The following is a 26,346-nucleotide window of genomic DNA, read 5'->3' as shown; positions in this document are numbered from 1 at the left end:
TTCAGTGTTAAAAACTATTTTATTAATCACTACTTATGATAATACGTAAAATAAAAGTAAAAATGTTAGTATGTTAGAATTCAAAAATGTTAAACCTTGAACATTAACCCCAAAACTAAACTCGTCGTGTGTGTGTGTGGCAAAGTCCCAAACTCCAAGTTCCGGAATGGTTCTTAAAGTTCAGTTCCGCAAGCCATAAGGTGAAACATGAGCAAAGGCTTCTTCAACAACCACCGTTGACTGAAGATAAGACGTAGATGTAGAGAACATAGGGAGTAATTACGAAATCCAAATGTTCCACGATGGAACCCAAACGACACTTCAGTGTTTACTCGGTAGTGACTTCCTCACCCCGAAAAGCATCCGAACCGTGGTCGTCCACACACAAATACCTGTTTCCTTCTACAGGTCAGCAACAAAGTGAACTCCACCGGATTACTTCCAACTTCCATACATGGATTTCAGTGGCAAACACAGTTATTGTTTCTCATCCATCGATAGAGAAAACCAGCAGGCTGGTGTCTCTCTCCCTTTTCTCTCTCTCTCTCCCTTCGACTGACCTCCTCAACAACGTCATTACGACCTTTATCTTCTATTGACGTAAGCACGCCACACACACACACACTCTATCTTAAAGGGACTTTCACCGAGTCTGTAACACTGCAAACATCTGGATGGCCAGCAACATCTGCAACTTTGCCTTTCAAAATCTGAGAACTTCTCTTGCAATCTGAACATAATGATCATCGGGCGGTGGCTTCCTGGGACTTCCCGGTTGTAGGAACTTCTTAATTCTTGGTATATTGCTGATCTTCTCCTTGAATTTCTGGAATTATTGGAACACTTGTGTTAGGCATCTAATACTATTGACCAATCCAACTGCAGAAACACAAGGTGATCAATGCGACATATTGTTGGAACAGCTCAGCGCATCTTTCATTTTGCCATCACACTGCTTGGGCAATTCTACTGAGTGGCACCATCACATTTCCCATTCTTACTGAGCTGCCAGAAACCTGGAGAGTTGGGGACACCGGAGACTGCAGATGCTGGAATCTGGAGCAGCACACAATCTGCTGCAGGAACTCAGCGGGTCGAGCAGCATCTGTGGGGGGAAATGGAGAGTTGACATTTCGGGTCGAGACCCTTCATCTGGTCTTAAAGACAGAGGGGAGAGAGTCGGTGTAGAGAGGTGAGGGGAAGGGGAGGGGCAGGGGCTGGCAGGTGATGGGTGGATGCAGGTGAGGAGAGGTGATGGGCAGATGGGGGAGGGGAGGGTGGGGATGGTGACAGAGGCTGGGAGGTGGGGGTGACAGAGGGCTGCAGATGGTGGGATCTGATAGGGGAGGAAGGTGGAGCCTGGAACCAAGGGAGGGAGGTGGGGAGGGCAGGTGGGAACAGTGGGGGGAGGAGACCCAGTGGGAGGGGTGTGTGGGCGGTGGGCAGATGGAGGGGGTGGGGGAGGGGGGAGAGACAGGGTGATGGGGGTGGGGGGTGTAGGAGGAACTGGGTGGATCAGGAGGAGAGAGGAAGGGGACAGAGGGGGGGCAGGTTACCGGGAGTTGGAGAATTCAGTGTTGATGGCGTCGGGGTGTAGGCTGCCCAGGGGGAATGTGAGGGGCTGTTCCTCTGGTTTGTGTTTAGCCTCACCCCGGCAGTGGAGGAGGCCGAGGACAGACAGGGCCGGGTTGGAATGGGGAGGGGAATTGAAATGGGAGTACCAGGTGGCCATGGTGGACCTGTGGACTTCGGTGAACTGGTTCACTCCAAAGGCTCAGCCTATGAGAGGTGTGAGGGCAGATTTTATCCTGCAGTACTCCAGGAGGGTTGAAAGAAATCAACATTCCCCGTCTGTGGAATAGGGCTGATCAGCCCAGTTTACAGTCTTCACTCCAAAGTCCAGTGATGGTGCGTGACTATCGGGCAGGAGGTACAGAAGCCTTAAGTCCCACACCACAAGGGTCAGGAACAGCTACTTTCCTACAACCATCAGGTTCTTGAACTGACCCGCACACTCCTAACCCCACCTCAGCAAACGGAACACTGTGGACCACCTCTTGCACTGCCGCGGACTTGTCTCTGATTGTGACTTTGTCTTGCCCCAAGGTCTCGTTTGGCACTGTCTTTTTTACCTCCCTTCATGTCATGTACAATTTACGTTCTGTGTGTTGTCTGTACCTACGTGCCTGTGATGCCACTGCAGGTTTTTCACTGTACCTCACCGTACCTGTGCAGGTGACAATAAACTCGACCTGACTCAGTCGCTTCATGAAGATCTAACTCTGAGATTTCTGCCCACAGGACATGAGAGCCATCGTGATGTGACCACAACTCTGGCATCTAAAAGGATGCTCCACTCCAAACACACACTTTGCAGCAGACAAAGCTATAACATAGACTGGCGTTAGGTAAAGACTGCACCCATCTTCACTTCCTTAGAACCAGTTTCCTGGTTCTCCACACATCTTAACCATTTTGAACTTGATGTTCCATTTATTGTTCTGTTTCCCATATCCCCTCCGCTCCATCGCACAAGGTTCCGGACTCGGAAGGTGAACTACACCTGCAGCAAAGGGAACTCCGAGAGGATGAGCGGGAACTTCTCTTCCAGCATCAGGATAGCCTCCAGAACTTGAAGATCAGCAATAGTGAGCTGGTTCCCAACCATATATCCTGTCTGTTGGTTAATGCTCTGCAAGAACAAAGAAAACCTGTTAATCTTTATATTAAAATATACCTTACAATCATGTCCAGATGAAGGCGCTCAACCTGAAACAACAACTGTCCATTTCCCTCCACAGGTGCTGCCTGACCTACTGAGTTCCTCCAGCAGTTTGTGTGTTGCTAACAATCACGAGGTTTATCTCAACAAACAGTGCAGCTTCAATGGAACACGCCTGTCCTACTGGAGATATCCCTGGGCACTACCATTCCCCCAAGATGGGGAGTGTTTTAACTCCAAGGTCACAGGGCTCAGGAATATTGCCAGTGGAGTATTCCTTCTGATAGAGGCAACACTGAGGAGAGAGAAATAGATTCTGATCCAGTGCTGTCGATCTGTTCTACAAATGTAGGGATGGGAAACAGTCATGGAGGTAGAGCAGAGAGAATGGGTGAATGTTGAGGAAACCTGTGCAAACTGTACTACAGGTGAAAAGAGACTTTTCAAAAGTTGGTGAATGCTCGTTTCATTTATTAGGCAGGTGTTTCCCAACACCCACGTTGTATCCAGGTTGCACTGTTCTTGGAATGCTGAAAGCAAAGAATTTCCCCAAACTGGTTCCAACTGGAAAACATCTCCACCCAGAACGGAATGTGGCAACACTGGAGACCTGGCGTTCAAACTCATCATGTGAGCTGGTGAATGGATATCCAGGGAATTCAACAAAGCTGGAGTGACAGGCAGTGTAGGGACCAGGAGACGACCAAGTTGTAGGAAAACCCATCATTGATCTCCTGTAGGGAAGGGAATCAGTCCAAATACACAACTGACCATTCACACAGCTGCTTTGGTGTATACATAACCTTTGTTTCCTTTTACCTCCTTTGCTAGTTGGGAACTGTGACAGGTTTTTCTATTCTTTCTTGATGTTGATGTCCTTTACCCCTTTACCTTGTTATATAGTTGCCCCACTTTCTGACCCATACAGATCTTGCCTCTTAAGGATATAAACTGGTTCTGTATCACGTCGAATTTCTCAACACTCGCTAATCTTGCTATATACCCATTAACAAATGTACCCAGCCTACAGTATAGCAACACCCTCTGTTCCTCTCTGTTATTGTTTTTACCTGTACTACATCAATGCACTCCGTACAAACTCAATGTAACTGCACCGTGTAATGATCTGTACGATCGGGTATGTAAGACAAGTTTTTCACCGTACCTCAGTACATGTGACAATAATAAACCAATACCAATACAACACTACAGAACACCTCTTGCACCACCATAGATTTGTTTCTGATAGTGTCGTTGCATTAGTGTCCTGTTTTGCAGAGTCTCTTTCTTGTATAATTTATGTATAATTTATGTTCTGTGTGTTGTCTGTACCTACATGCCTGTGATGCTGCTGCAAGCAAGTTTTTCATTGTACCTAAAGGCAGGCACAGTAGTGTAGCAGTTAGCACAACGCTATTACAGCATCAGCGACCCGGGTTCAATTCCAGCTGCTGTCTGTAAGGAGTTTGTACGTTCTCCCCGTGTCCGCATGGGTTTCCTCCGGGTGCTCCGGTTTCCTCCCACATTCCAAAGACGTACGGGTTAGGAAGTTGTGGGCACGCTATGTTGGCGCTGGAAGCGTGGTAACACTTGGAGGCTGCCCCCAGAACACTCTATGCAAAAGATGCATTTCACTGTGTGTTTCAATATACATGTGACTAACAAAGATATCTTATTTTATACCTGTACCTCACCGTACTTGTGCACATGACAATAAACGTGACTTGACCGTAAGCTGATGAAACAAGCCTGACCTCTATCTATAAACTTAGAAGCAGCCTTGGGCTTATGCCTTTTGAACACAATGTTGACCATAATACCACTCGGTAAAATTCATGCGCAGTTAAACAAATCTTGTGCATTGCTTATTGTCAAATCTAATGACAATCTTGCTAATTACAATCTCAAAGAAACTTAAGATCTCTGTTAAAACGATGCATATGTTGTGTGCTTGTTTAATCTTTGCAGTTAAACATTCCGAAGCACTAGTCTATGGTCTTAAACCTGTTATTCCTTCCACCCATATAGTCCTCTCTGCTGCTTCACCTCTGGGTTACAGCCTCTCTTACTGGGCCAGAACATCCAATCAGCCAACCAGCCATATTGGTCAGCACTTGACCCTTCTGGTTTGGGAAGGAGCTACAGTGGCAGGCTGGCTCCCCAGATGCTGAGCCAGTGACCTGTTCCTCGTCATGTCACCGGGGTTTGGATCCCCAGTTCTTTGCACTGATGTGTGGCCTCTAATGGTAATGATCCAAGATCCATGGATACTGGTGAGGCCAGGGTGAAGGCACAGGGAGGTACAGGGTCTCAATCTTAGTCTGGGACTCATGGAGTGTGTGTGTGTTTGTGTGTGTGTGTGTGACTGAGTGTGTGAGAGTCTGTGTGTTTGTGTGTGTGTGTGAGTGAGTGTGTGTAAGTGTGTGTGAGTAAGTGTGTGTTTGTGTGTGTGAGTGTGAGTCTGTGTGTGTGAGTCTGTGTGTGTGTGTGTGAGTTTGTATGCAAGTCTGTGTGTGTGTGTGTGTGTGTGTGTGTGTGTGTGTGTGAGTGTGAGTGTGTGTGTGTGAGTAAGTGAATGTGAGTCTGTGTGAGGGGGACAGATAGGACAACTATAAGATAACACAAACCTAACCTGCACACAACCTCTAATCTAAATCTGCATATCATAGTTTTGCTTGCATAGATAATCACTATTTAAAACCATCATACTTTGACATAAGATTTCTTTACTAGTCACATGTACGTTGAAACACACAGTGAAATACATCTTTGTGTATAGTGTTCTGGGGGCAGCCCGCAAGTGTCGCCACGCTTCTGGCGCCAACATAGCACGCCCACAACTTCCTAACCCGTACGTCTTTGGAATGTGGGAGGAAACTGGAGCACCTGGAGGAAACCCACACAGACACGGGGAGAACATACAAACTCCTTACAGACAGCAGCCGGAAATGAACCCGGGTCGCTGGTGCTGTAATAGCATAACACTAACCGCTACACTACCGTGCCTGCCCCACATAACTAATATATAACAAAGTCAAACATTTCTGAACTGCATTATTTGATCAGTAGAAACAATAAAAGCTATAAAAGTGAAATTCTACTGCAAATGCACCATGATTGTGTTTGTGTTTACAAATCTTTTACATGAAGCCTGGATCTCAGAACTCACTTACTGGCTTCCAGTTTTCTTAACCACTGACCAATGAAAGGGGAGTATACAGAGGTCAACTGTACGACCAACGTACCACCTTCGAACCAGAAGACCATCAGATCCCTTGGCGCTCAGCAAACACTGGTTGAGGTAACATTTTCTGCTCCACAACCTTCTACTCTATTAAGTATCCATTTTAATCTTGGTTCAGAGTTTCAATAAAGTTCACACAGTTACAGATTACTTCAACAAAATAACACTTTTGTTGCATGCCCTACACCGTAAATTATTGTCCTCTGATAACTTATTGGCTGCCAGGAGCAAGAAATGTTCCAAGGGACATGCCCTTCTCTTGGGACTTCCAAACACAAGAACTAGCCATTCCAGTTCCTCATTCTTGTCATGTCTGACCCCTCACTCAGAGAGTGACCCCAGTCCTAGATTCCTCAGCCAGGGGAAGTGTCCTTTTATCCGGCCTCTTGAGCCCTGTAAGAATTTGGACGTTTCAGTGAGATCTCTTATTCAGAGTTCTACAGGGCTAATCTACTCAATCTCTCCCTGCCACAGCAAGCTCACAATCCCTGAAACCAGTCGAATGAACCTTACCGCACTCCCTCCTGCCGAGTATATCCAGCTTTGGGGAGCTGTACACAATATCCAAGGGGCATTCTCACCAAGGCTTTCAAACCAGGGAGCTCAAATCACCTCATGGCCAAGGCCAACATGCCATTTGCCTCCCTAACCTTCTTCCTTAACCCTATCACGTATTGCGGCAGGTAAACCTTTGGAAACCACATTATAGCAATTTTGCCCAAGATTATACCTGATTGAAAATCAGTGAAGTGTTAACTGATGTGTTAGGTGTTAACCCCAGCCTGGCTGGGGTTGTCCCATTACAAAGACAAATTGGACTTTAAGTTTAGTACACTGCCAGTCGGTTTGGCAGTGCACCGATGCTTGAACACCACACTTTCACTTTACTCTGTCGTAACTCTTAAAAGCACTAATGTCCATGAAAACAGGTTGAATTGTTAGACTATACTCTGGTACATTTGACAAAGTTAAACAAATAAAATAGGTACTAAAGGCTAGTTCTATTTAAAAATGTAACAAATAGATTTCCATTTAACATTAGCTCCGATGGTATGTGTTTTTACTTGTCCACTATTTTGGCTTGTTGTTTTAACATAGAACACAGCACAGGAACAGGCCCTTCAGCCCACACTGTCTCTGCCAAGCATGATGCCAATTAAACTAAATCTCTCCTGTGGCACATGATCCATACACTCCACTCCCTGACTGTTCACCTGCCTGTCTAAAAGCCTCTTAAACACCACTATTATTTTGCCCTTCAGTTTTCAAGATCAATTACCTGTGGAATTTGGGTCTTGGGTCCTGACGAAGATGAAAAACATGATGATGCTGGAGGAACTCAGCAGGCCAGGCAGCATCCATGGGGAAAAGATGTTTTTCACCTAGATTCCAACATCTGCAGTCCTTTGTTTCTCTAGTGGCTTTTCCCCACGGATGCTGCCCGGTCTGCCGAGTTCCTCCAGCATCATCGTGTTTTTCATCTCGATTCCAGCATCTGCAGTCCTTTATTTCTCTTGTGTCTTGTCTCTAAGGTGGTACTAGGGAGGTGGAGTTGGATCTACCCCAGGGTCAAAAGTGGACCAACGAGACCATGGAGCTTGCCGGAACTCTGGCCACTAATGAAATCATCTGCAACAGACAGGACACTGGAGGAACTCAGTGGGTCAGGCAGCATCCATGGAGGGAAATGGACAGTCAACGTTTCGGGTTGAGACCCTTCATCTGGACTGGAAGACAGAGGGGAGATAGTCGGTGTAGAGAGGTGAGGGGAAGGGGAGGGCCAAGAGCCGGCAGGTGATGGGTGGATCCAGGTGAGGAGAGGTGATGGGCAGATGGGGGAGGGGGGAGTGGGGATGGTGACAGAGGCTGGGAGGTGGGAGGTGGGGGTGACAGAGGGCTGCAGATGGTGGGATCTGATAGGGAAGGAAGGTGGAGCATGTAACGAAATAAGGGAGGGAGGTGGGGAGGGCAGGTGGGAGCAGTGGGGGGGGGGGGGGGGAGGGACCCAGTGGGAGGGGTATGTGAGAGATGGGCAGATGGGTGGGGGAGGGGATAGAGACAGGGTGATAGGGGTGGATGTAGGAGAGAGTAGGGGTGAAATCATATCTTCCTTCGGCTAGTCCTCCCCCATAACACTCTCCTCTGTGCTTACTGCACAGTTGGAACTGGGGACATTCTGTCTGCAGTCCCACCCACACACCTGCTCTACCTGCATCACACACTGACAGCAAGGTCAAGTTCCTTTGGTCAACCCCCTTCTCCACCTCCAGCAGCCGAATACCTTCTCAAATGCAGGAAAATATCTGTTCTTGGCCTTGTTTTCCATCTGGGCGAGGTTACTGTCCTTCTCTGCAGCGGGAAGGAAGGGATGACGCATCACTAAGGTCATTAGATCTTTTGCTCCCTCTGAGTACATGTCAATCCTGTGATAAAAAGGACGCAGTTAAATTCAATTCAGTTCCCGGTAGCAGTACTTAAGTTTCACACTGCTACCATTAGACTTCCTCTGGCATTAGGCCAGAGGAGGTTATTAAGGTGTATGCACTCCTGAATAGAGCCATAAGACCAAACTTGTTTAAATACACGCTCACTACATTAAACTTTTCTAAGAGCCCATATCACAGTGTAAAGCAGTACCATTACCCAAGCTCTCATTACCAATATCCTTGAATGCCTTTTAGATTTCTTTCTGAGAACGCTGGTCATTAGAGCTGCCATGCTATTAGTTATTTTCACTCACTGGTTTCATTGATAAACAAAAAAATAAATGAATGGGCAGAAGGGCAAAGGAATCTGGGACATGGTTGGACAATGAAAGCAGCGCTACAGGTTGCCTCAGCGACTAACACAAACAAAGCAGAGGCATTTAATTCTAGGCATATAGAATTCACAAGAAGCCAGTGCAGCCCACATCCAGAGAACGCTGCAGTATTGTGCCAGCTCTGGGCTCAATTAAAAGAATTGAGAACCTGCAAAACAAGTTATGATGTTGGTATCAGCACTGAGTGTTCACAGCAATTAGGGAAGGGTTGGGGCTGTTTTCCTTTAGACTTGGAGGTGATTCGGATAAAGATCTTTAAACTTATGAATGAATTTGATGTGGTAGAATGTGGGGGGGGGGGCATAGAGACCCAGTGGGGTGGTTAATAAAGTCAAAAGGGAAATGCAAACGTTTCTTAGTTCAGAGAGAGGTCAGAACGTGGAACTTGATATCAAAGAAGCGGTTGAGGCAAGTAATTTAGAAAACTGCATGGGCCTGTGAAAGAAAAGGGAATAAGTAGCTTGAGATGAGGCAGATGGATTGTGTTGAGCCTTGTCTGGGGTATGATGACCAGCTGAAACTCAGTGGACCAAATGGCCTGTCTTTCATGTAGAGTTTGGCTGTTGATGACATGAAAAGGTTTTGCATTTCTCTGCAGACCTGCCACTTGTACCAGGGAAAGCAGACCAGGGTCGGTCTTTCACAGTGAACGGTCGGGCCCTGGAGAGTGTTGTAGAACAGTGGGACCCAGGAGTACAGGTACATGGTTCCCTGAAAGTGGCATCACAGGTAGACAGGGTGGTGAATGAGGCGTTTGGCACGCTGGCCTTCATCGGTTAGGGCACTGAGTACAGGAGTTGGGACGTTATGTTGCAGTTGTACAGGGTGTTGGTGAGCCCACACCTGGAGTACTGTGTATGGTTTCAGTTCCCCTGTTATACAAAAGAGATCACTAAACTGGAAAGGGTGCAGAGAAGATTTACGAGGATGTTGCCAGGACTTGAGGGCCTGAATTACAGGGAGAGGTTGTTCAGGCTGGGACTTTATTCTCTGGAGAGTAGGAGCCGAATGTTAGGATAGGGGATGAGGTCTACACGAACATGTCTAAGATAGTAGGTAGCGAAGATAGTAAGAAGGATGGACAGGTAGAAAGTCAGGATAATCTGCTGATCAATAGAGGTACAATAAAATCAATAGCAGATATCAGTCTAAACATACTATATTTAAATGCACGTAGCATCAGGAATAAAGTAGATGACCTAGTGGCACAACTACAGGTTAATAAATATGACATCGTTGCAATCACTGAGTCGTGGCTTCATGATGGATGTGATTGGGAACTGAATGTCAAGGGGTATACAGTATATAGGAAGGATAGGAGGGTAGGCAGAGGGGGAGGTGTGGCCATGATGGTTAGTAGCGATATAAAATCAATAGAAAGGAAGGACATTGGGTCAGAGGAGGTGGAATCCTTATGGGTGGAGCTGAGAAATAGCAAGGGTAAAAGAACAATAATAGCAGTCATATATAGGCCCCCGAACAGCAGTCAGGAAGTGGACCATAAGTTGCAGATTGAGATAGAAAAAGCATGTCAGAGTGACAATGTGAAGATAATTATGGGGGATTTTAACATGAAGGTGGACTGGGAAATGCAGCAAGGCGGTAGTACTCAGGAGAGTGAGTTTGTGGAATGTCTAAGGGATGTTTTTCTGGAGCAACTTATTGAGGAGCCCACCAGGGGATCGGCTGTTTTGGATTGGGTGCTGTGTAGTGAACCCGAGGTGATTAGGGAACTAAAGGTAAAGGAACCACTGGGAACAAGTGATCACAATATGATTGAGTTTAGTTTCAAGTTTGAGAAGGAGAAGCTGATAACTGGTGTATCGATATTTCAGTGGAATAAGGGAAATTACAAAGGTATGAGAGATGAGTTGGCCCAAATTGATTGGAGGAGTAAGTTAGCTGGAGGGACGGCAGAGGAAAAATGGAAGAAATTTCTACAGGAAATAAGGACAATGCAGGATAGATATATTCCAAGAAAAAAGAAGGTTTTGAATGGAAAAAAGGCACAGATGTGGATAACGAGGGAGGTGAAGGATAAAATAAAAGCAAAAGGGGCGGCGTACAAAGTAGCAAAAATTAAGTGGGAAAACAGAAGATTGGAACGATTTTAAAAATCTGCAGAGAGAAACTAAGAAGGTCATTAGGAAAGCAAAGATGAGTTACGAAAGGAAGCTGGCGGACAACATTCGGAAGGATTCTAAGAGTTTTTTTAAATACATAAGGAATAAAAGAGAGACACGGGTTGACATAGGACCAATTGATAACGGTGCAGGAGGTATTATAATGGATGATAGTGAGATGGCAAGGGAATTGAATGAATATTTTGCATCGGTCTTCACCGTGGAGGACATAAGCAATGTGCCCATTAGTCAGGAATCTCACGAATTGGAGCTGAGTTCAATTGAGATTAATAGGGAGAAGGTGCTTGGAAAACTAAAGGGGCTTAAGGCTGATAAGTCTCCCGGACCGGATGAGGTGCATCCCCGGGTTCTGAAGGAGGTGGCTGTGGAGATAGCAGAGGCGTTGGCGATTATTTTTCAGGAATCGATAGATTCTGGCATGGTTCCGGAGGACTGGAGGGTAGCGAATGTAGTTCCGTTGTATAAGAAAGGTGGGAGGCAGCACAAAGGCAATTACAGACCTATTAGTCTGACGTCAGTGGTGGGAAAATTATTGGAGTCTATCCTCAAGGAGGAGGTTACCGAATACCTAGAGGCGCAAGGCAAGATAGGACCTAGTCAACATGGTTTTGTGAAGGGGAGGTCCTGTCTGACCAACCTATTGGAGTTTTTTGAAGAAATCACAGGTAGGGTGGATAAGGGAGAGGCGGTAGATGTTGTGTATTTAGACTTTCAAAAGGCCTTCGATAAGGTGCCTCACAAGAGACTGATTAATAAGATGAGAGGTCATGGAATTATGGGCAGGGTAGCAAAATGGGTGGAGAATTGGCTGGTTGGCAGGAAGCAAAGGGTGGAAATAAAAGGATCTCGTTCTGGTTGGTTACCGGTTACTAGTGGTGTGCCGCAAGGGTCGGTGTTGGGGCCTCTCCTTTTTACCTTGTACATCAATGATTTGGATGATGGAATAAATGGTTGTGTGGCTAAGTTTGCGGATGACACCAAGATAAGTGGAGGAGTAGGGAGCATAGAGGAAATAGAAAGAATGCAGAGGGACCTAGACAGTTTAGGAGAATGGGCAAGGAAATGGCAGATGAGATTCAATGTTGAGAAATGTGCAGTTGTACACTTTGGAAGTAGAAATAAGCGGGTAGATTATTATCTAGAAGGAGAGAAGATTGATAGTGCGGTAGTACAAAGGGACTTGGGGGTACTCATACAAGATACCTTAAAAGTTAACCACCAGGTTGGATCGGTGGTTAAGAAAGCGAATGCTATGTTGGCATTCATCTCGAGAGGTATAGTGTATAAAAGTAAGGAAGTGTTGATGAGGCTCTACGGGGCGCTAGTGAGGCCTCATTTGGAATACTGTGCGCAGTTTTGGGCCCCGCATCTTAGGAAGGATGTGCTGACGTTGGAGAGGGTTCAGAGGAGATTTACGAGAATGATTCCAGGAATGAAAGGGCTTAAGTATGATGAGCGTTTGTCGGCTCTTGGACTGTACTCGCTGGAGTACAGAAGGATGAGAGGGGACCTCGTAGCGACATTTAAAATGTTGACAGGTAAGGATAGAGTAGATGTGGCTAGGCTGTTTCCCTTGGTGGGCGTGTCCAGGACCAGAGGGCACAATCTTAGAATTAGAGGGTACAGTTTCAAGACAGAGATGAGGAGAAGTTTCTTTACCCAGAGGGTGGTGAAATTGTGGAACTCCTTGCCACGCACAGCAGTGGAGGCCAGATCAGTGGGGGTATTCAAGGAGGAGATAGACAGATATCTAAATAGTCAGGGTATCAAGGGATATGGGGATAAGGCTGGCAAATGGGATTAGAATAGTTTTTTTTTCTCTCTCTTTTTTTCCCACCCCATTTCTTTTTCCCTTTTCCTTGGAGCAGACTCGATGGGCCGAATGGCCTGCTTCTGCTCCCTTATCTTGTGATCTTGTGATCTTATAGAACTGTATAAAACCATGAGGGGCAGAGATAGGGTGAATGCACTCAGTCTTTTTCCCAGGGTTGGGGAATCAAGAACTAGAGAGCATAGGTTTAAGGTGAGAGGGGAGAGATTTAAAAGGGACCTGCGTTTGGCCCATATCCGTCTAAACCTTTCCTATCCATGGACCTATCCAAGTGCCTTTAAATGTCGTTATTGTACCTGTCTCAACCACTTCCTCTGGCAGCTCGTTCCATGTACCCACCGCCCTCTGTCTGAAGAGTTTGCACCTTAGGTCACTTTTAAATCTTCATGGTATGCTCAGAGTTTATATTTCCTCATTTTGAAGTATTGCCAAGGAACTTCCTAAGGCTCAACCTGATCTATCATTTCAGATGTATGTGACAGAAACTTAAAGAAGGAACATTACAGGGAGGTTGAATATTAATTTGAGGGGCAGCAGTCCTTTAGGGTCCTGAAGGATTATTCGCCTACACTGCATTCTCAACCCCTCAAGTACTCTGAAGCAAGTTTAGAAGCTGAAGTGAAAAGAAAATGATCAAATTCTCAAGTGGAAGGGATGAACTGTACGACATTGACATACAGTGCTCTTTCATGGATATCGTTGCCATTGAGATTGTGCTTTGCTGCAAAGTAGTTCAAGATTGCATTGGTCTGCACCAGCTTCATCCCATCAACTTCAACCATTGGGACCTGTTCAAACAGCAGAGCTCCATCTGTCAACGGGAACAGAAATAAATGTTTCTGGGACCAAGTTACTAAAATTCACACTAAAAAATTGAAAACTAAAGTTACAGAAAGTATGGTTTATGGACAAAATGATGAAACCACCAAATGTAATTTTAAAACAAAATATCCCCCTGAACATGGAGTGATTTTCAGCCGGACCCACTGACAAACCCAGAGAAGGAAGCCCAAAGATGGTTCAACATTTGGATGCTTTTGCAAAGGTTCATCTTGCTTGGCTCCTACGTTGTCTAAGAGAATACAACCTTGCAGGTTTAACAGCTGGAGCAACACACAAACTGCTGGAGAAACTCAGCGGGTCAGGTAGCATCTGTGGAGGGAGATGGACAGTCGACGTTTCGGGTCGAGACCCTTCATCAGGACTGACTTTTCACAGATGCTGTTTGACCCACTGAGTTCCTCCAGCATCTTGCGTATTGATCCAGATTCCAGCATCTGCAGTCTCCCATGTCTCCCGTTTAACAGGTGTACAGACTGTGTAGGACCCACACAGATGCCAAATTGGCAAGTGTTTTGGACTTAGCTTATTCCCAAAAACTAGCCACAGAGCATACCCGTTCCCAGCCCATGAAACGTTGCAGAATCTTCCTACCTTTCAGTAGCTGTTCGTACTGTTCCCTGGTCTCAAGGAATACTTCATCAAACTGGAAGGAATAATTAACAACAAGTATTTGTTAGAACATCTCAAACGTGCAGTTGCTCATTGTTCTCTCCAACCTGCGTCATGCTTGTTCTCCCCCATGTTAATTTATTGGCCACTTTGAACTTTCCACCCAAGTACCTAAAAGTGACAAATGTGCAGTCAAAGTTTATGCCCAGCTGACATTCGTTGTTGATCTAAACTCCTGAAGCTATACAACAGCATAATTATAAAATTCTTCAATTATTCCCTACGTCATTGTTTGAATTTCAATCATTTATTTCATCCGACCCAAAATTCTGGAATGCGTACCAAGAAAGCGATGAAGAATTCTGTAATTGTAGGTTTAGCTGTTGGTGAATGGGTGATGTTGCATCAACGGGTGCAGTGCCCAATGTCCGTTTTCCTTTACAGATGTCGTTGACCTGATGTTCTCCATTTAATACAAGGACCAGCAGTTAATCAGCCCACCCAATCAACAAACAATACTCCATTACAACAGAGATGGAGGCCATTTTGGTACATCACACCTATGCTTGTTCACCAAGCAATCCCATTGCCACACTAATCTCCCCACGTTCTCACCGACTCTCCAAAGATTTGCCCACTCACATCAGGGGTAATTAACCCGCCAACACACGTCTTTGGGATGTGGGAGGAAACCAGAGCACCTGGGGGAAACCCACACTGACAGAAGGAGAACGTGCTAACAGCACCGGAGGTCGGAATTGAACCTGGGTCTCTGGAGGTGTGAGGCAGTGGCTCAACCAGCTGCGCCACTGGGTCACCCTTGCTGTAACCTCTTCCCTCCTCCTTCTTTCAAGGCTCACTTACTCTGTTGTGGTAGATTCTGGCTAGTGTGCATGCTCCCACCTACCTTGTGGTCTCAGCCTGCCTGTCTCCATGTTCAGTGCTGTTTAGCAAGGGTAGGGCACGCAGCTGGGTTGGTGCAAAGATTTCTTCAAGTTGAAGAGCTCATTGTTTCATAGAACATAGAACACAGTACAGCACAGGAACAGGCCCTTTGGCCCACGATGTTGTGCTGGATCTAATCCCTTCTTCCTGAACATGGTCCATCTCCCTCCACTCTCTGCACATTCATGTGTCTATCTAACAGCCCCTTAAACCCCTCAATTGTATCTGCCTCCACCCCCACCCCTGGCAACACATTCCAGGCACCCACCGCTCTCTGTGTAAAAAAACTTGCCCTGCACATTCTTTTAAACTTTCCCCCTCTCACCTTAAATGCATGTTCTCTAGTATTTGACATTTCTACGCTGGGAGAAAGACTCTGTCTCCCCTATCTTTGCCTCTCATAATTGTACTAACTTCTATCTGGTCTCCCCTCAGCCTCCCACGCTCCAGAGAAAACAACCCAAGTTTGTCCAACCTCTCCTTATAGCACATGCCCTCTAATCCAGACAGCACCCTGGTGAACCTCTTCTGCACCCTCTCCAAGCCTCCACATCCTTCCTCTAATGAGGTGACTAGAACTGCACACAAAGTTGATGTTTAACACTTGGAAGTGACGAGTGATGCATTTTGTCAGGAAGAATGAAGATTGGTTGTATCAATAAACGATGCAAGTACAAAACAGTTACAGGAGCAGAGAGACCCAGGAGTGAATGTACTGGTTTTCTGACCTGTGCTGGGACCTTTGTTGTTTGTAATTTATATAAAGGATTTGGATGTGAATGTACAAGGGATGGTTGGTAAGTTTGAGGATGATACTTAAATAGGTGGTGTGGTAAAAACACTCTGATACTGGAGGAACTCAGCAGGCCAGGCAGCATCTGTGGAGAAAAGCAGGCGGTCAACGTTTCCGTTCAGGACCCTTCTTCAGGCAAATGTGAGGTATTGCATTTTGGGAGATCAAACGAGGGTAGGACCTGTACAGTGAATGGTAGGGCCCTGGGGAGTGTTGTGGAACAGAGGGACTGAGGAGTACAAGTGCATAGTTCGCTGAAAGTGGTGTCACAGGTAGACAGAGTGGTGAAGAAGGCATTTGGCACACAGGCCTTCATCAGTCAGGGCACTGAGTATAAGAACGTGAGAACATAAGGACATAAGGAACAGGAGCAAGGAGTCGGCCACCTGGCCCATCGAGCCTGCTCCGGGACCTTTGAAAAGAGGTGAGTCTCTGTGCCTGTGCTGGTGAGTTTCATGTGTAGAGTCGGGAGTTGGGAGCGAGATTTGTAGCAGGACCTTTGAAAAGAGGTGAGTCTCTGTGCCTGAGCTGGTGAGTTTCACCTTGCAAGAGTCTAAATGAGGCACATTTGCAAATTGTTACTTGCTGATTGGCTTATTAACAGCAGCAAATAAAGGTAAGGCAGGTATAAGCAGAGTAGCCATTTTGGGAGTGGTCAGTGTTGGAGTGGGGGAGCTGAGGCTTTGGTTCATAGAGGCTTCAGAGAGAAGAGGTGAAGGTAAGTTCCTTTCTTTCTTTGATTTGGTGTTCCCTTCAGTGCAGAGTAGTGAGAATGGCTCCAGGGTCAGTGGTGTGTTCAGCTTGTGACAAAATTTTAAGGTGATTGGAGGAAGGTGTAAGGGGGATGTCAGGGTAAGTTTTTTTTAGTGGTGGGTGTGTGGCACGCACTGCCAGCAGAGGTTGTGGGGGCAGATACATTAGGGACATTTAAGAGACTCTTAGATAGACACATGACTGATAGAAAAATAAGGGGTTAGGAGGAAAGAGTTAGATAGATCTTAGAGCAGGATAAAATGTCAGCACAACATTGTGGGCTGAAGGGCCTGTACTGTGCTGTAGTGTTCTATCTTGTATTCAATAAGATCATGGCTGATCTGGCTGTGGACTCAGATCCACCTACCTGCCTTTTTCCCATAACCCTTAATTCCCTGACTATGCAAAAATATATCTGTGTTTTTCAACATATTTAATGAGGTCGCCTCTGCTGCTTCCCTGGGCAGAGAATTCCACAGATTCACTACTCTGTGGGTGGGAGAGAGAGATGTTTCTTATTTCTGTCCTAAATCTATTTGCCTGAATCTTGAGGCTAAGTCCCTTAGTTCTCGTCTCACCTACCAGTGGAAACAGCCTTCCTGCCTCTATTATTTATCCCTCTCTCAATTTTGTGTCTGAGATCCCCTCTCATTCTTCTGAATTCCAGCAAGTAGTCCCAGGTGACTCAATCTCTCAAATATGTTAACAGCCATCTTGATAAGTACAGAGGTTTAGAGGACTATGGGCCAAGTGTGGGCAGGTGGGACTAGCTTGCTGGGCAACAGTCAGCATAGATGAGTTGGGCTGAAGGGCCTGTTTCAATGTTGTGACTCAGTGACTTGAGACAAAAGTGGATGGGATTTTATACCAAGTGACAGAACACTAAAGCCATGACTTTATAAAACACTGCCTCAGCTGGTGTTCTGAACACAGCCCATGAGGAAGGGTCCCAGGGAGGGTGCTGGGAACTGTGGAATGGCAACAAGGGCCAATTTGTGTTCTCATTGGAGCAGGTCCATATCGCAGTAAGTGAGGAGAAATTGTCTCTGGCTGCAGAAGGGTCATACACCAAAGGTCAGAGATTTAAGATAACATGCTAACACCCCCAGAAGAACCCCTCAAACCCTTGAGGGGACCTCTAACAGCTGCTGTGCATTCATGCCATCCTTAAACAAAAGGCAAATGTTTTCTTGAAGAAACTAATGGCTATGTTTGGACCTCTCAGTGCATTGAGCTTGCTCAGAATTCAAACAAAGCATTCATTGCCAAACATCTGCCATCTCTTTTCACCAACTAACCACCTAGCATGCCATTGGTACTGAGTCATTAACCTGAATTAGGGCAAACAAGAAGCTCTGTTGGAAGTGAAGTTCCAGCCCAAGCTGGAAGCAGGGCAGGGTGTTCATTGTGTCAGGCAATTTGAGAATTGTAATCGTAATTTGACCAGGAGCCACAGCAGGACAGGTGGGTGTGCAGGTCTTTGATTTAATGCTGTTAATAACTGGAGAGCCAATTTTGGTGGGTCCTTGGGGCCAATATCTTCAGATGTACCCCAATCCATTTGATGTAACAGAAGGACCTGACACCATTCCAGTTTCCCTCTCCTTGCAGCCATTAATGCAACTGAGATGGCATCAACTATAATAGACATCAAATATTTACACTCTAGCTGGTTCAGTTCAAAGTGCAGAAGGAAAGGCACTCATGCCCCAGATCCTAACACTAACATGAAATTTGAGTTTAAGAAGTTTGTGTGAACCATCTTTGTTTAGTGAAAGTTAAAGCAAGGTGGTATTGATTGGGGGAAGTTAATGAGTTGCAAATTAAGGAATCACTTCTGCCACAGCTGACTCCCCAATCAAGGTCTGATTGCAAAGTGACTGCACCTTCTGGTTCAGCTTCCTCCTCCCTCACTGGGAACAAGGTGGATGATTTTAGTGCCCAAATAGAGTATGGACAGTTCATGTGGGAAACCAACTGCAGAGAGCAGCAGTGCCTCAGAGGATGATGCTTGGTGGCTGAATTGATGTAAGTGACTGAGGTTAATATTCTCAACATATTTTAGTTGAAACATCCTCCACCTTCACTTTCTTTCTGGAACTACCCTGTTTTAATTGGGAGAATTTACTTTGTTTTCTTCACCTTATGCAAGCTGTCTTCTGTATAAATAAACTGCTGTGGGATAGACTGTGTATTGATGACTGTGTGATCTGCCCAGTGCTATTGTCCATAATGTTCTTTAAAAATAAGTTTCAAATGGGCTGCACTTGTACAGATGTCACATCAGACATTGACAACCAGGGCAATTCACGTAGCCAACAGATGGAATCACTTGCATACCTTTCCCAGTTGAGATGAACTTGTAATGCAAGAACTACAGTAGCCAGTGTGCACACAGCAAAACTCTACACAGCAGTGTGCTGATGCTATCTTAATGGTCAGAATTTCCCAGTGTCTGCCCTGCCCACTTCCCTGAACCCATACCATGCTCTGAGAACTCCCTTGTACCATGGAGTGAAGGTCTGAGCACTGTGCAGTAATTGTTGAGCATAGGTGGAACTGCATCCATTCACCCCACCACCACCACCACCCCCCCCCCCCACCCCCCAAACACTCCTCTGGGGAGGTGTGTCCTCTGCTGTTGGGCTCCAAGGGGTCTCCAGCCTGAAAATGGACTTTAGTAAGGCCTTTGACAAGGTCCCACATGGCAGGTTAGTTCAGAAGGTTCAGACACTAGGTATCCATGGAGAGGTTGTAAACTGGATTTGAAATCGGCTGTCTGGCAGAAGACAGTGGTAGTGGATGATTGTTTCTCAGACTGGAGGCCTGTGACTAGTGTGCCTCGGATCGGTGCTGGGGCCATTGTTTGTTGTCTATATCAATGATTTGGATGATAATGTGGTAAATTGGATCAGCAAGTTTGCTGATGACACTAAGATTGGAGGTGTAGTGGACGGCGAGGAAGGCTTTCAAAGCTTGCAGAGGGATCTGGACCAACTGGAGGAATGGGCCAGAAAATGACAGATGGAATTTAATGCAGACAAGTGTGAGGTGTTGCATTTTGGAAGGACAAATCAAGGGAGGACATACACAGTAAATGGTAGGGTGTGGAGGAACAAAGGGATCTGGGCGTTCAGATACATAATTCCTTGAAAGGGGCGTCACAGGTAGACAGGGTTGTAAAGAAGGCTTTTGGCATCCTGGCATTTATAAAATCAAAGTATTGAGTATAGGAGTTGGGATGTTATGGTGAGGTTGTATAAGACATTGGTGAGGCCAAATTTGGAGTATTGTGTGCAATTCTGGCCACCTAACTATAAGAAGGATATCAGTAAGATTGAAAGAGTGCAGAGGAGATTTACTAGAATGTTGCCGGGTCTTCAGGAGTTGAGTTACAGGGAAAGATTGAACAGGTTAGGACTTTATTCCTTGGAGGGTAGGAGAATGAGGGGAGATTTGATAGAGGTTTACAAAATTGAGGGGTATAGACAGTCAATGCGAGTAGGCTCTTTCAACCTAGATTAGGAGAGGACATGGCTTTAGGATGAAAGGGGGAACTTCTTCACTCAAATAGTGGTAGGAGTATGGAATGGGCTGCCATCTGATGTAGTAAATGTGAGCTCACTCGAGTTTTAAGAATAAATTGGATAGATACATGGACGGGAGAGGTCTGGAGGGTTATGGACTAGGTGCAGGTAAATGGCACTAGCGGAATACTGTCTCAGCACAGACTAGAAGGGCTGACTGGCCTGTTTTCTGTGCTGTTGTGTTCTATGGAAAATATTTAATTGGGGAAGGGCAAATTGAGGTTATAAGGCTAGAACTTGCGAGTGTGAATTGGGGTGACATTTTTGAAGGGAAATGTACTATGGAGATGTGGTTGTTGTTCAGGGATCTCTTGCAGGATGTTAGGGATAAATTTGTCCTGGTGAGGCAGAGAAGGAATGTCAGGATGAAGAAACCATGGGTGACGAGAAAGGTGGAACATCTAGTTAGGAAGAAGGCAGCATACATAAGGTTTAGGCAGCAAGGATCAGATAGGTCTCTTGAGGAATATAGACTAGCAAAGAAGGAACTTAAGAAAGGGCTGAGGAGAGCAAGAAGGGGACATGAAAAGGCTTTGGCGAGTAGGGTTAAAGAAAACCCCAAGGCATTTTTCACTTGTGTGAAGAGCAGAAGGATGACGGGAGTAAAGGTAGGTCCGATTAGTGATGAAGATGTGCCTGGAAGCTGTGGAAGTGGGTGAGGTCCTCAATGAATACTTCTCTTCAGTAGTCACCAAGGAGCCTTTGTGGGGAAAATTCAACTTGTGCACAATACAAGTGCAAACCCACTGACATCCACCCAGAGCTATGGAGTCAGACAGCACATGCCGGACAAAATTTCCCATCTAAGCCAGTCCCATTTGCCTGCATTTGGCCCATATCCCTCTAAACCTTTCCTATCCATGGACCTGTCCAAGTGCCTTTTAAATGTTGTAACTGTTCCGGCCTCAACCACTTCCCCAGCAGCTCGTTCCTCACACCCACCACCCTCTGTGTGGGGGAAAAACTTACCCCCTCAGGTCTCCCTTTAAATTTCTCCCCTCACCTTAAACCTGTGCCCTCTAGTTCTAGACTCCCCTATCCTGGGGAAAAGACTCTATCTGCCCTATCGATGCACCTCACGATTTATACACCTCTGTAAGGTCACCCCTCAGTCTCCTACATTCCAAGGAATAAAGTCCCAGCCTGCCCAACCTCTCCCTATAACTCAGTCCCTTGAGTCCTGGCAGCATCCTCATAAATCTTTGCACTTTTCCCAGCTTAATGGTGTCTTTTCTGTAACAGGGGGACCAAAACTGGACAATGCTTCAAATGTGGCCTCACCAACATCTTGGTGGTGGGGTGTGGCTGAGGAGAGTGGGTGGAAGTTTGTTTCTCAGAACTACACTGAGAACTGCAGCCAGTTCTGCGCAGAAGTGCAAACAAAATCCAGGAAACCCTCACCGATTGGGTTTTCATGATGCTGAAGGATGAGGATTGGCCTGACCTTTCTCCCCATCAATACAATGCCCTGCCCTGTGACAGGATCTTGTACATACACCTGATAGCAGGTCTCAGTGTAACACCTTGTCTGAAAAGTAACATTTAAGACAGTCCTCCCTCAGTACAGCACTGCAGTTCAGTTTAGAATTTGTACATGGGTCTCCGGAGTGGGGCTTAAATCATTGACATCTGAGTCAAGGGACACTGATGTTGGAGGCCAGAGACTGTAGCTGCTGGAATCTGGAGCAATAACCAATCTGCTGGAGGAACTCAGCAGGTCGAGCAGCATCTGCATGGGGGGGGGGGGGGGGGCAGGGGGAAGGAGGAAGGAGAGAAGAGGAACTGATGTTTTCAGTCCTGAAACATTGACAATTCCTTGCCCCCCACAGTCTTCTAGTTCAGGTTTAAACTGTTCACTGTTGATGGTTGGTGTTACCAGCAAGTCTACCACTGTTGCTGGAATCTGAGCAGGAACATCAAGGTTACAAGTGGTTGAGAGCTTTCACCTGGACTACAAATAATGGATTTGGTCATCAACTTTTATTTATGAAAGTCTTGTTACTTTGGAGAGATTTGAGAATCTGGTCTGGGAATGTGACCAGTAGAATAAGTGACAGGAACCAGTGGATGTGGTGTTTGCATTTTCAGGTAGCTTCCCCCCCACACAGGTTGAGGTCGGAGCACATGGAATTAGGAGCAATTAGTGGGATGAATTGAGAATTGGTCATCAGATGGAAAGAGTAGGAATAAAGGATCTTGGGCAGGCTGTGAACAGTGGGATCAGTGACTGGGCCCCCTCACCAACCTGTATCGATGGTTTGGGAAGGGGACATTTGGTGCCCTTGGCCCAGTTTGCTGACTGAATACAGAGGAGAGTGTAAAGTTATGGGGAAATATAATGTGGTGGGGGGGGGGGGGGGGGGGGGGGAGAAAATGAGGTCATCCATTTTGGAAGTAGCAGAACACCTGAATGGTGGAGAGGGGATGTTTGGTGTCACGAGTTTGTGTACATGTCACTGAAGACACTGCAGGTGCAGCAACCATTTCAGAAGGCAAATGGGCCTTTATTTGAAGTGAATGAGTACAGGAGTAAGTGTTCTACTGTAATTGTGTGGTGCCTTAGTGAGACCACGCTTGGAGCACTGTACAGTGTGATGTCTTTACCTGAAGTGTTACTGTTGGTGAATGTCCCTTTAAGAGTATAGTTGTGTGTTGGCATGGTTACAACCACAGAAGATAAAGGATGTAATGTTTTTTTGAAGTGGTCAGTTGAAGAGAGACAGCAACCTGCTAGTCTCTATTGATGGACAGAAAACAGTAACTGTGTCTGTCACTACAATCCATGTATGGATTTTTGGAGTAATCTGGTGGAGTCCACTTTGTTATTAACCTGTAGAGGGAAACAGGTATTTGTGGACAGCCATGATTTGGATGCCTTTTGGGGTAAGGTGGATGCAGTGGAATGGTCACTGCTGAGTAGATACTGAGGTGTCGTTTGGGTTCCAAAGTGGAACATTTGGATTTCGTAATTACTCTCTATATTCTCTCTGCATCTACGTTTTGTCTTCAATTCAAGTGGCCCCACACAGTTTAGTTTTGGGGGTTAATATTTAAGATTTAACATTTTTACTTTTAAATAAGTAGTTATTAAAGTAGTTTAACACTTTCTTTTGTTGCTAGCATGTAACAAAAGGAACACAGAACATTACAGCACAGGACAGGCTGTTGAGCCAACATTTTATCCTGCTCTAAGATCTATCTAACCCTTCCCTCCCACATACCCCCCATTTCTATCATTCAGTGTCCTGCCACAGAGGGAGTGCTGTAACCATTCACTGGACTGATTCCAGAGATCACAGGTTTACTGTGTGAGGTGAGATTGAGTTGACTGGGCCTGTATTGTCCTGGGTTTGGGGAAAATAATGAGATCTCATGGAAAGTTAGAATGTTCTTTAAGGACAGGATGGGATGGACGTAGGGAGGGTATTTCCCCTGAATTAGGAATCTAAGACTGGGGGCTGTACTTTGAGGAAAATGGAGTTGGCCAGTTAGGACTGAGGTGACAAATCTTTCTTGCCCTAAGTGTGACAAATCTCAAATTTTCTCTGGAGGTTTGGTCACTGAGTTCATTCAAATCAGGTTGATCAATTTCTCAGCATAAGGAATATAGTTTAGTGGAGGCAGATGCTGGTGAATGGAGAAACTAGGTCAACAGGCTGGTGACCATCATTGTAGAGAGACACACTTCAGTGCAGCTAGTCTGGTCTTTCATAATTTGGATTTTGGTCATGAGTACAACTCTTGCTGGACAAATGTATGGAAATTTAACTTGGATACAACACTTTTCCATTGTATTTAAAGATTGCATCTTGTACACAACCTCTACTCCAGCAGCTGCCAAAAGCCAGCGAATAGACTCCATTTTCCCTCTTCCATTGAAGTAATACAGCTTGGGCTTTGACATTGTACCTTCCTACAAACAGAGAATAAGATCAGTTCTGCAGCAGTCCAACGTCACATCCTCCTCCCCATTAAATGGGTGTACCCTTCACTGTCAGACATGTATACAGATAAACTAATCTGTGTACACATCTGGGCAGTGGTTATTTATCTTTCAGATAACACAGCTTCCTGCAGTTTTGACTGCATTTAGTAGTATGAATGCAACTTATGAAAGTCACATCAAGACGAGAGAAACTCTGAACAGAAAATCAAACATGGGACCACTAATTTACATGATTTATTGCACAATTTCCTGCAACATTTATGCAATACAAAGATACAACACTCCAGAACTAAGGGGGAGGGGAAACCATTAAAGTATTTTCAGTAATATCAGTTGGAAAATTATGTTGGCACTTGTACATGAGTTATATGGATAATTCAGTCACTTTGCTGTGGTAGTTAGTTGTAAAGCAAGTTAATATTCAATAACATTTGCTTCAGGATACTGTTATAATTGCTTCACTAAGCAACATGTACATTTTACTGACTTAGTAGTTTTACAGCCTAGAAACAGGCCCTTCAGCTGCACTTTCTCTGTAGCTGTGACACTTTGTACTGTTATTGTTTTTACCTGTACTACATCAATGCATTCTGTACTAACTCAATGTAACTGCACTGTGTAATAAATTGATCTGTATGATTGGTATGCAAGACAAGTGTTTCACTGTACCTCAGTACAAGTGACAATAAACCAATACTTGTATGTCACCTGAACCAGTCCCAATTGCCCACATTTGGCCCATATCCCTTCCACCTTTCCTACCCATGGACCTGTCCAAATGTCTTTTAAACATTAATTGTACCCACCTCTGCCACTTCCTCAGGCAGCTCATTCCACACACCCACCACTCCGTGTGTGAAGGTGGCCCCTCTGTTCCCTTTTAAATCTTTCTCCTCTAGCCTTAAACCTACACCCTCTAGTTTAAGACTCCCCTCTACCCTGCGGGGGTGGGTGGGAGGGGGGCGCGGAAGAGAGCCTGACAATCCACCTTAGCTACGCCCCTCCATAAGATTATTCCTCAGCCTCCTCCACTCCAGGGCAGATAGATCCCAGCCTCTCCTTATACCTCAAACACTCCAGTCCAGGCAACATCCTCCGGAATCTTTCCTGCACCTTGCTATAGCTGGGACGCCAGCACTGCACGCAGTGCTCCCGTCGTCTCACCAACCACTTGTACAGCTGTGACATGACCCAACCCCAATCCTCAACGCCGTGGCCGACGAAGGCAGGGGCATCAAATGTCGTTACCACCTGTCACTCCTTGGCGACAGCCATGTGCCTGCACCCCCAGCTCTGTCCTATAGCACTCAGTGGGAGTGTTGAAGAACATCCTCGCCCTGTACAGCACATTCGTTTAATTGCATCTGCTCCAGGATACTCCGTGCACCGACTGAAGCGATGGGTTATTTTCCGATGAGCACCAGATGTACTGGGCTTCCCTCAGCGCAGTCCCACCTGATGCAGATCGGCAGCAAGTTATAGTTCTGGGGCAACGCTGAGCGACAAGGAAACGGCCACAGGAGGCTGTGATAGGAAGGATTTAAAATGTCTGACGGTGCCCGGTCACTGCTGCCCCCCATCCCCCCGGTGCCCGGTCACTGCGGCGCCCCCCCCCTCCCCCCCCCCCCCGGTGCCCGGTCATCGCGGGACCGCTGCTACCACACAGCAGCGCGCAAACTTTGCTGAAAGTTTTCCAAAGTTTTTTGCAACAACTTTGGTTTAAAGCAACGCGTCCCGCGACAGCCGGCAACTGACCGAAACCCTCCGGTAAGTCAGCCCGCGGCCCGGTTGCCCCCCCCCCCCCCCCCCCCGGCGACCGCCCCCACTCACCGTGCAACGCTACGGGACACTCCGACTGCGGCGGCGGCGGCAGCACCGCACGTCTGTTATAGGGAAGCCGGCCTCGGCTCCACCAATCCCGCCGCCGCTCATTTGCATGAGCGCAGAGGCCGGCGGGAAAGCCGCCCTCAGCACAACCCTAAAGTGTTTGCTGCCCCGGTGGTTTATATACCAGCGGCGTCCCGCTGTTGTACTGGGTGTGAGGGCGATCTGGCTGCGACATCTGTCACCCCATTGATCGCTAGGGTTGATTCGGCTGATCTGGCTGG

At 46.2% G+C, this 26,346-nt stretch overlaps 1 protein-coding gene across 1 annotated transcript; it reads right to left on the bottom strand.

The window, feature by feature from the left end:
* gsta.1 (glutathione S-transferase, alpha tandem duplicate 1) lies at positions 1 to 26,131 on the bottom strand. The gene is made up of 7 exons (XM_052024578.1): positions 26,069 to 26,131; positions 24,113 to 24,205; positions 14,197 to 14,248; positions 13,441 to 13,573; positions 8,248 to 8,389; positions 2,564 to 2,692; positions 1 to 826 (listed from the first exon to the last, which is right to left on the bottom strand). Exons 2-7 carry the CDS (start codon positions 24,194 to 24,196, stop codon positions 704 to 706), a joined length of 663 nt encoding a protein of 220 aa, XP_051880538.1. The 5' UTR covers positions 24,197 to 24,205; positions 26,069 to 26,131; the 3' UTR covers positions 1 to 703.
* Positions 26,132 to 26,346: the final 215 nt, after the last annotated feature.

The sequence above is a fragment of the Pristis pectinata genome, chromosome 10, assembly GCF_009764475.1.
Source record: "Pristis pectinata isolate sPriPec2 chromosome 10, sPriPec2.1.pri, whole genome shotgun sequence".
In the NCBI taxonomy this organism is placed as follows: Eukaryota; Metazoa; Chordata; class Chondrichthyes; order Rhinopristiformes; family Pristidae; genus Pristis; species Pristis pectinata.
The sequence above is the reverse complement of the archived record's forward strand: the minus strand, read 5'-3'. Positions and strand labels throughout refer to the sequence as shown.

Excerpts from the sequence above, each read along its gene's own strand:
- gsta.1 (XM_052024578.1), bottom strand. The coding sequence starts at position 24,196 with ATGTCAAAGCCCAAGCTGTATTACTTCAATGGAAGAGGGAAAATGGAG. Across the intron at positions 14,249-24,112 it reads TGGCAGCTGCTGGAGTAGAG|TTTGATGAAGTATTCCTTGA; the intron begins GTTGTGTACAAG and ends TATTCCTTCCAG. Across the intron at positions 2,693-8,247 it reads ATTTTCCTGCATTTGAGAAG|AGCATTAACCAACAGACAGG; the intron begins GTATTCGGCTGC and ends TTGTTCTTGCAG.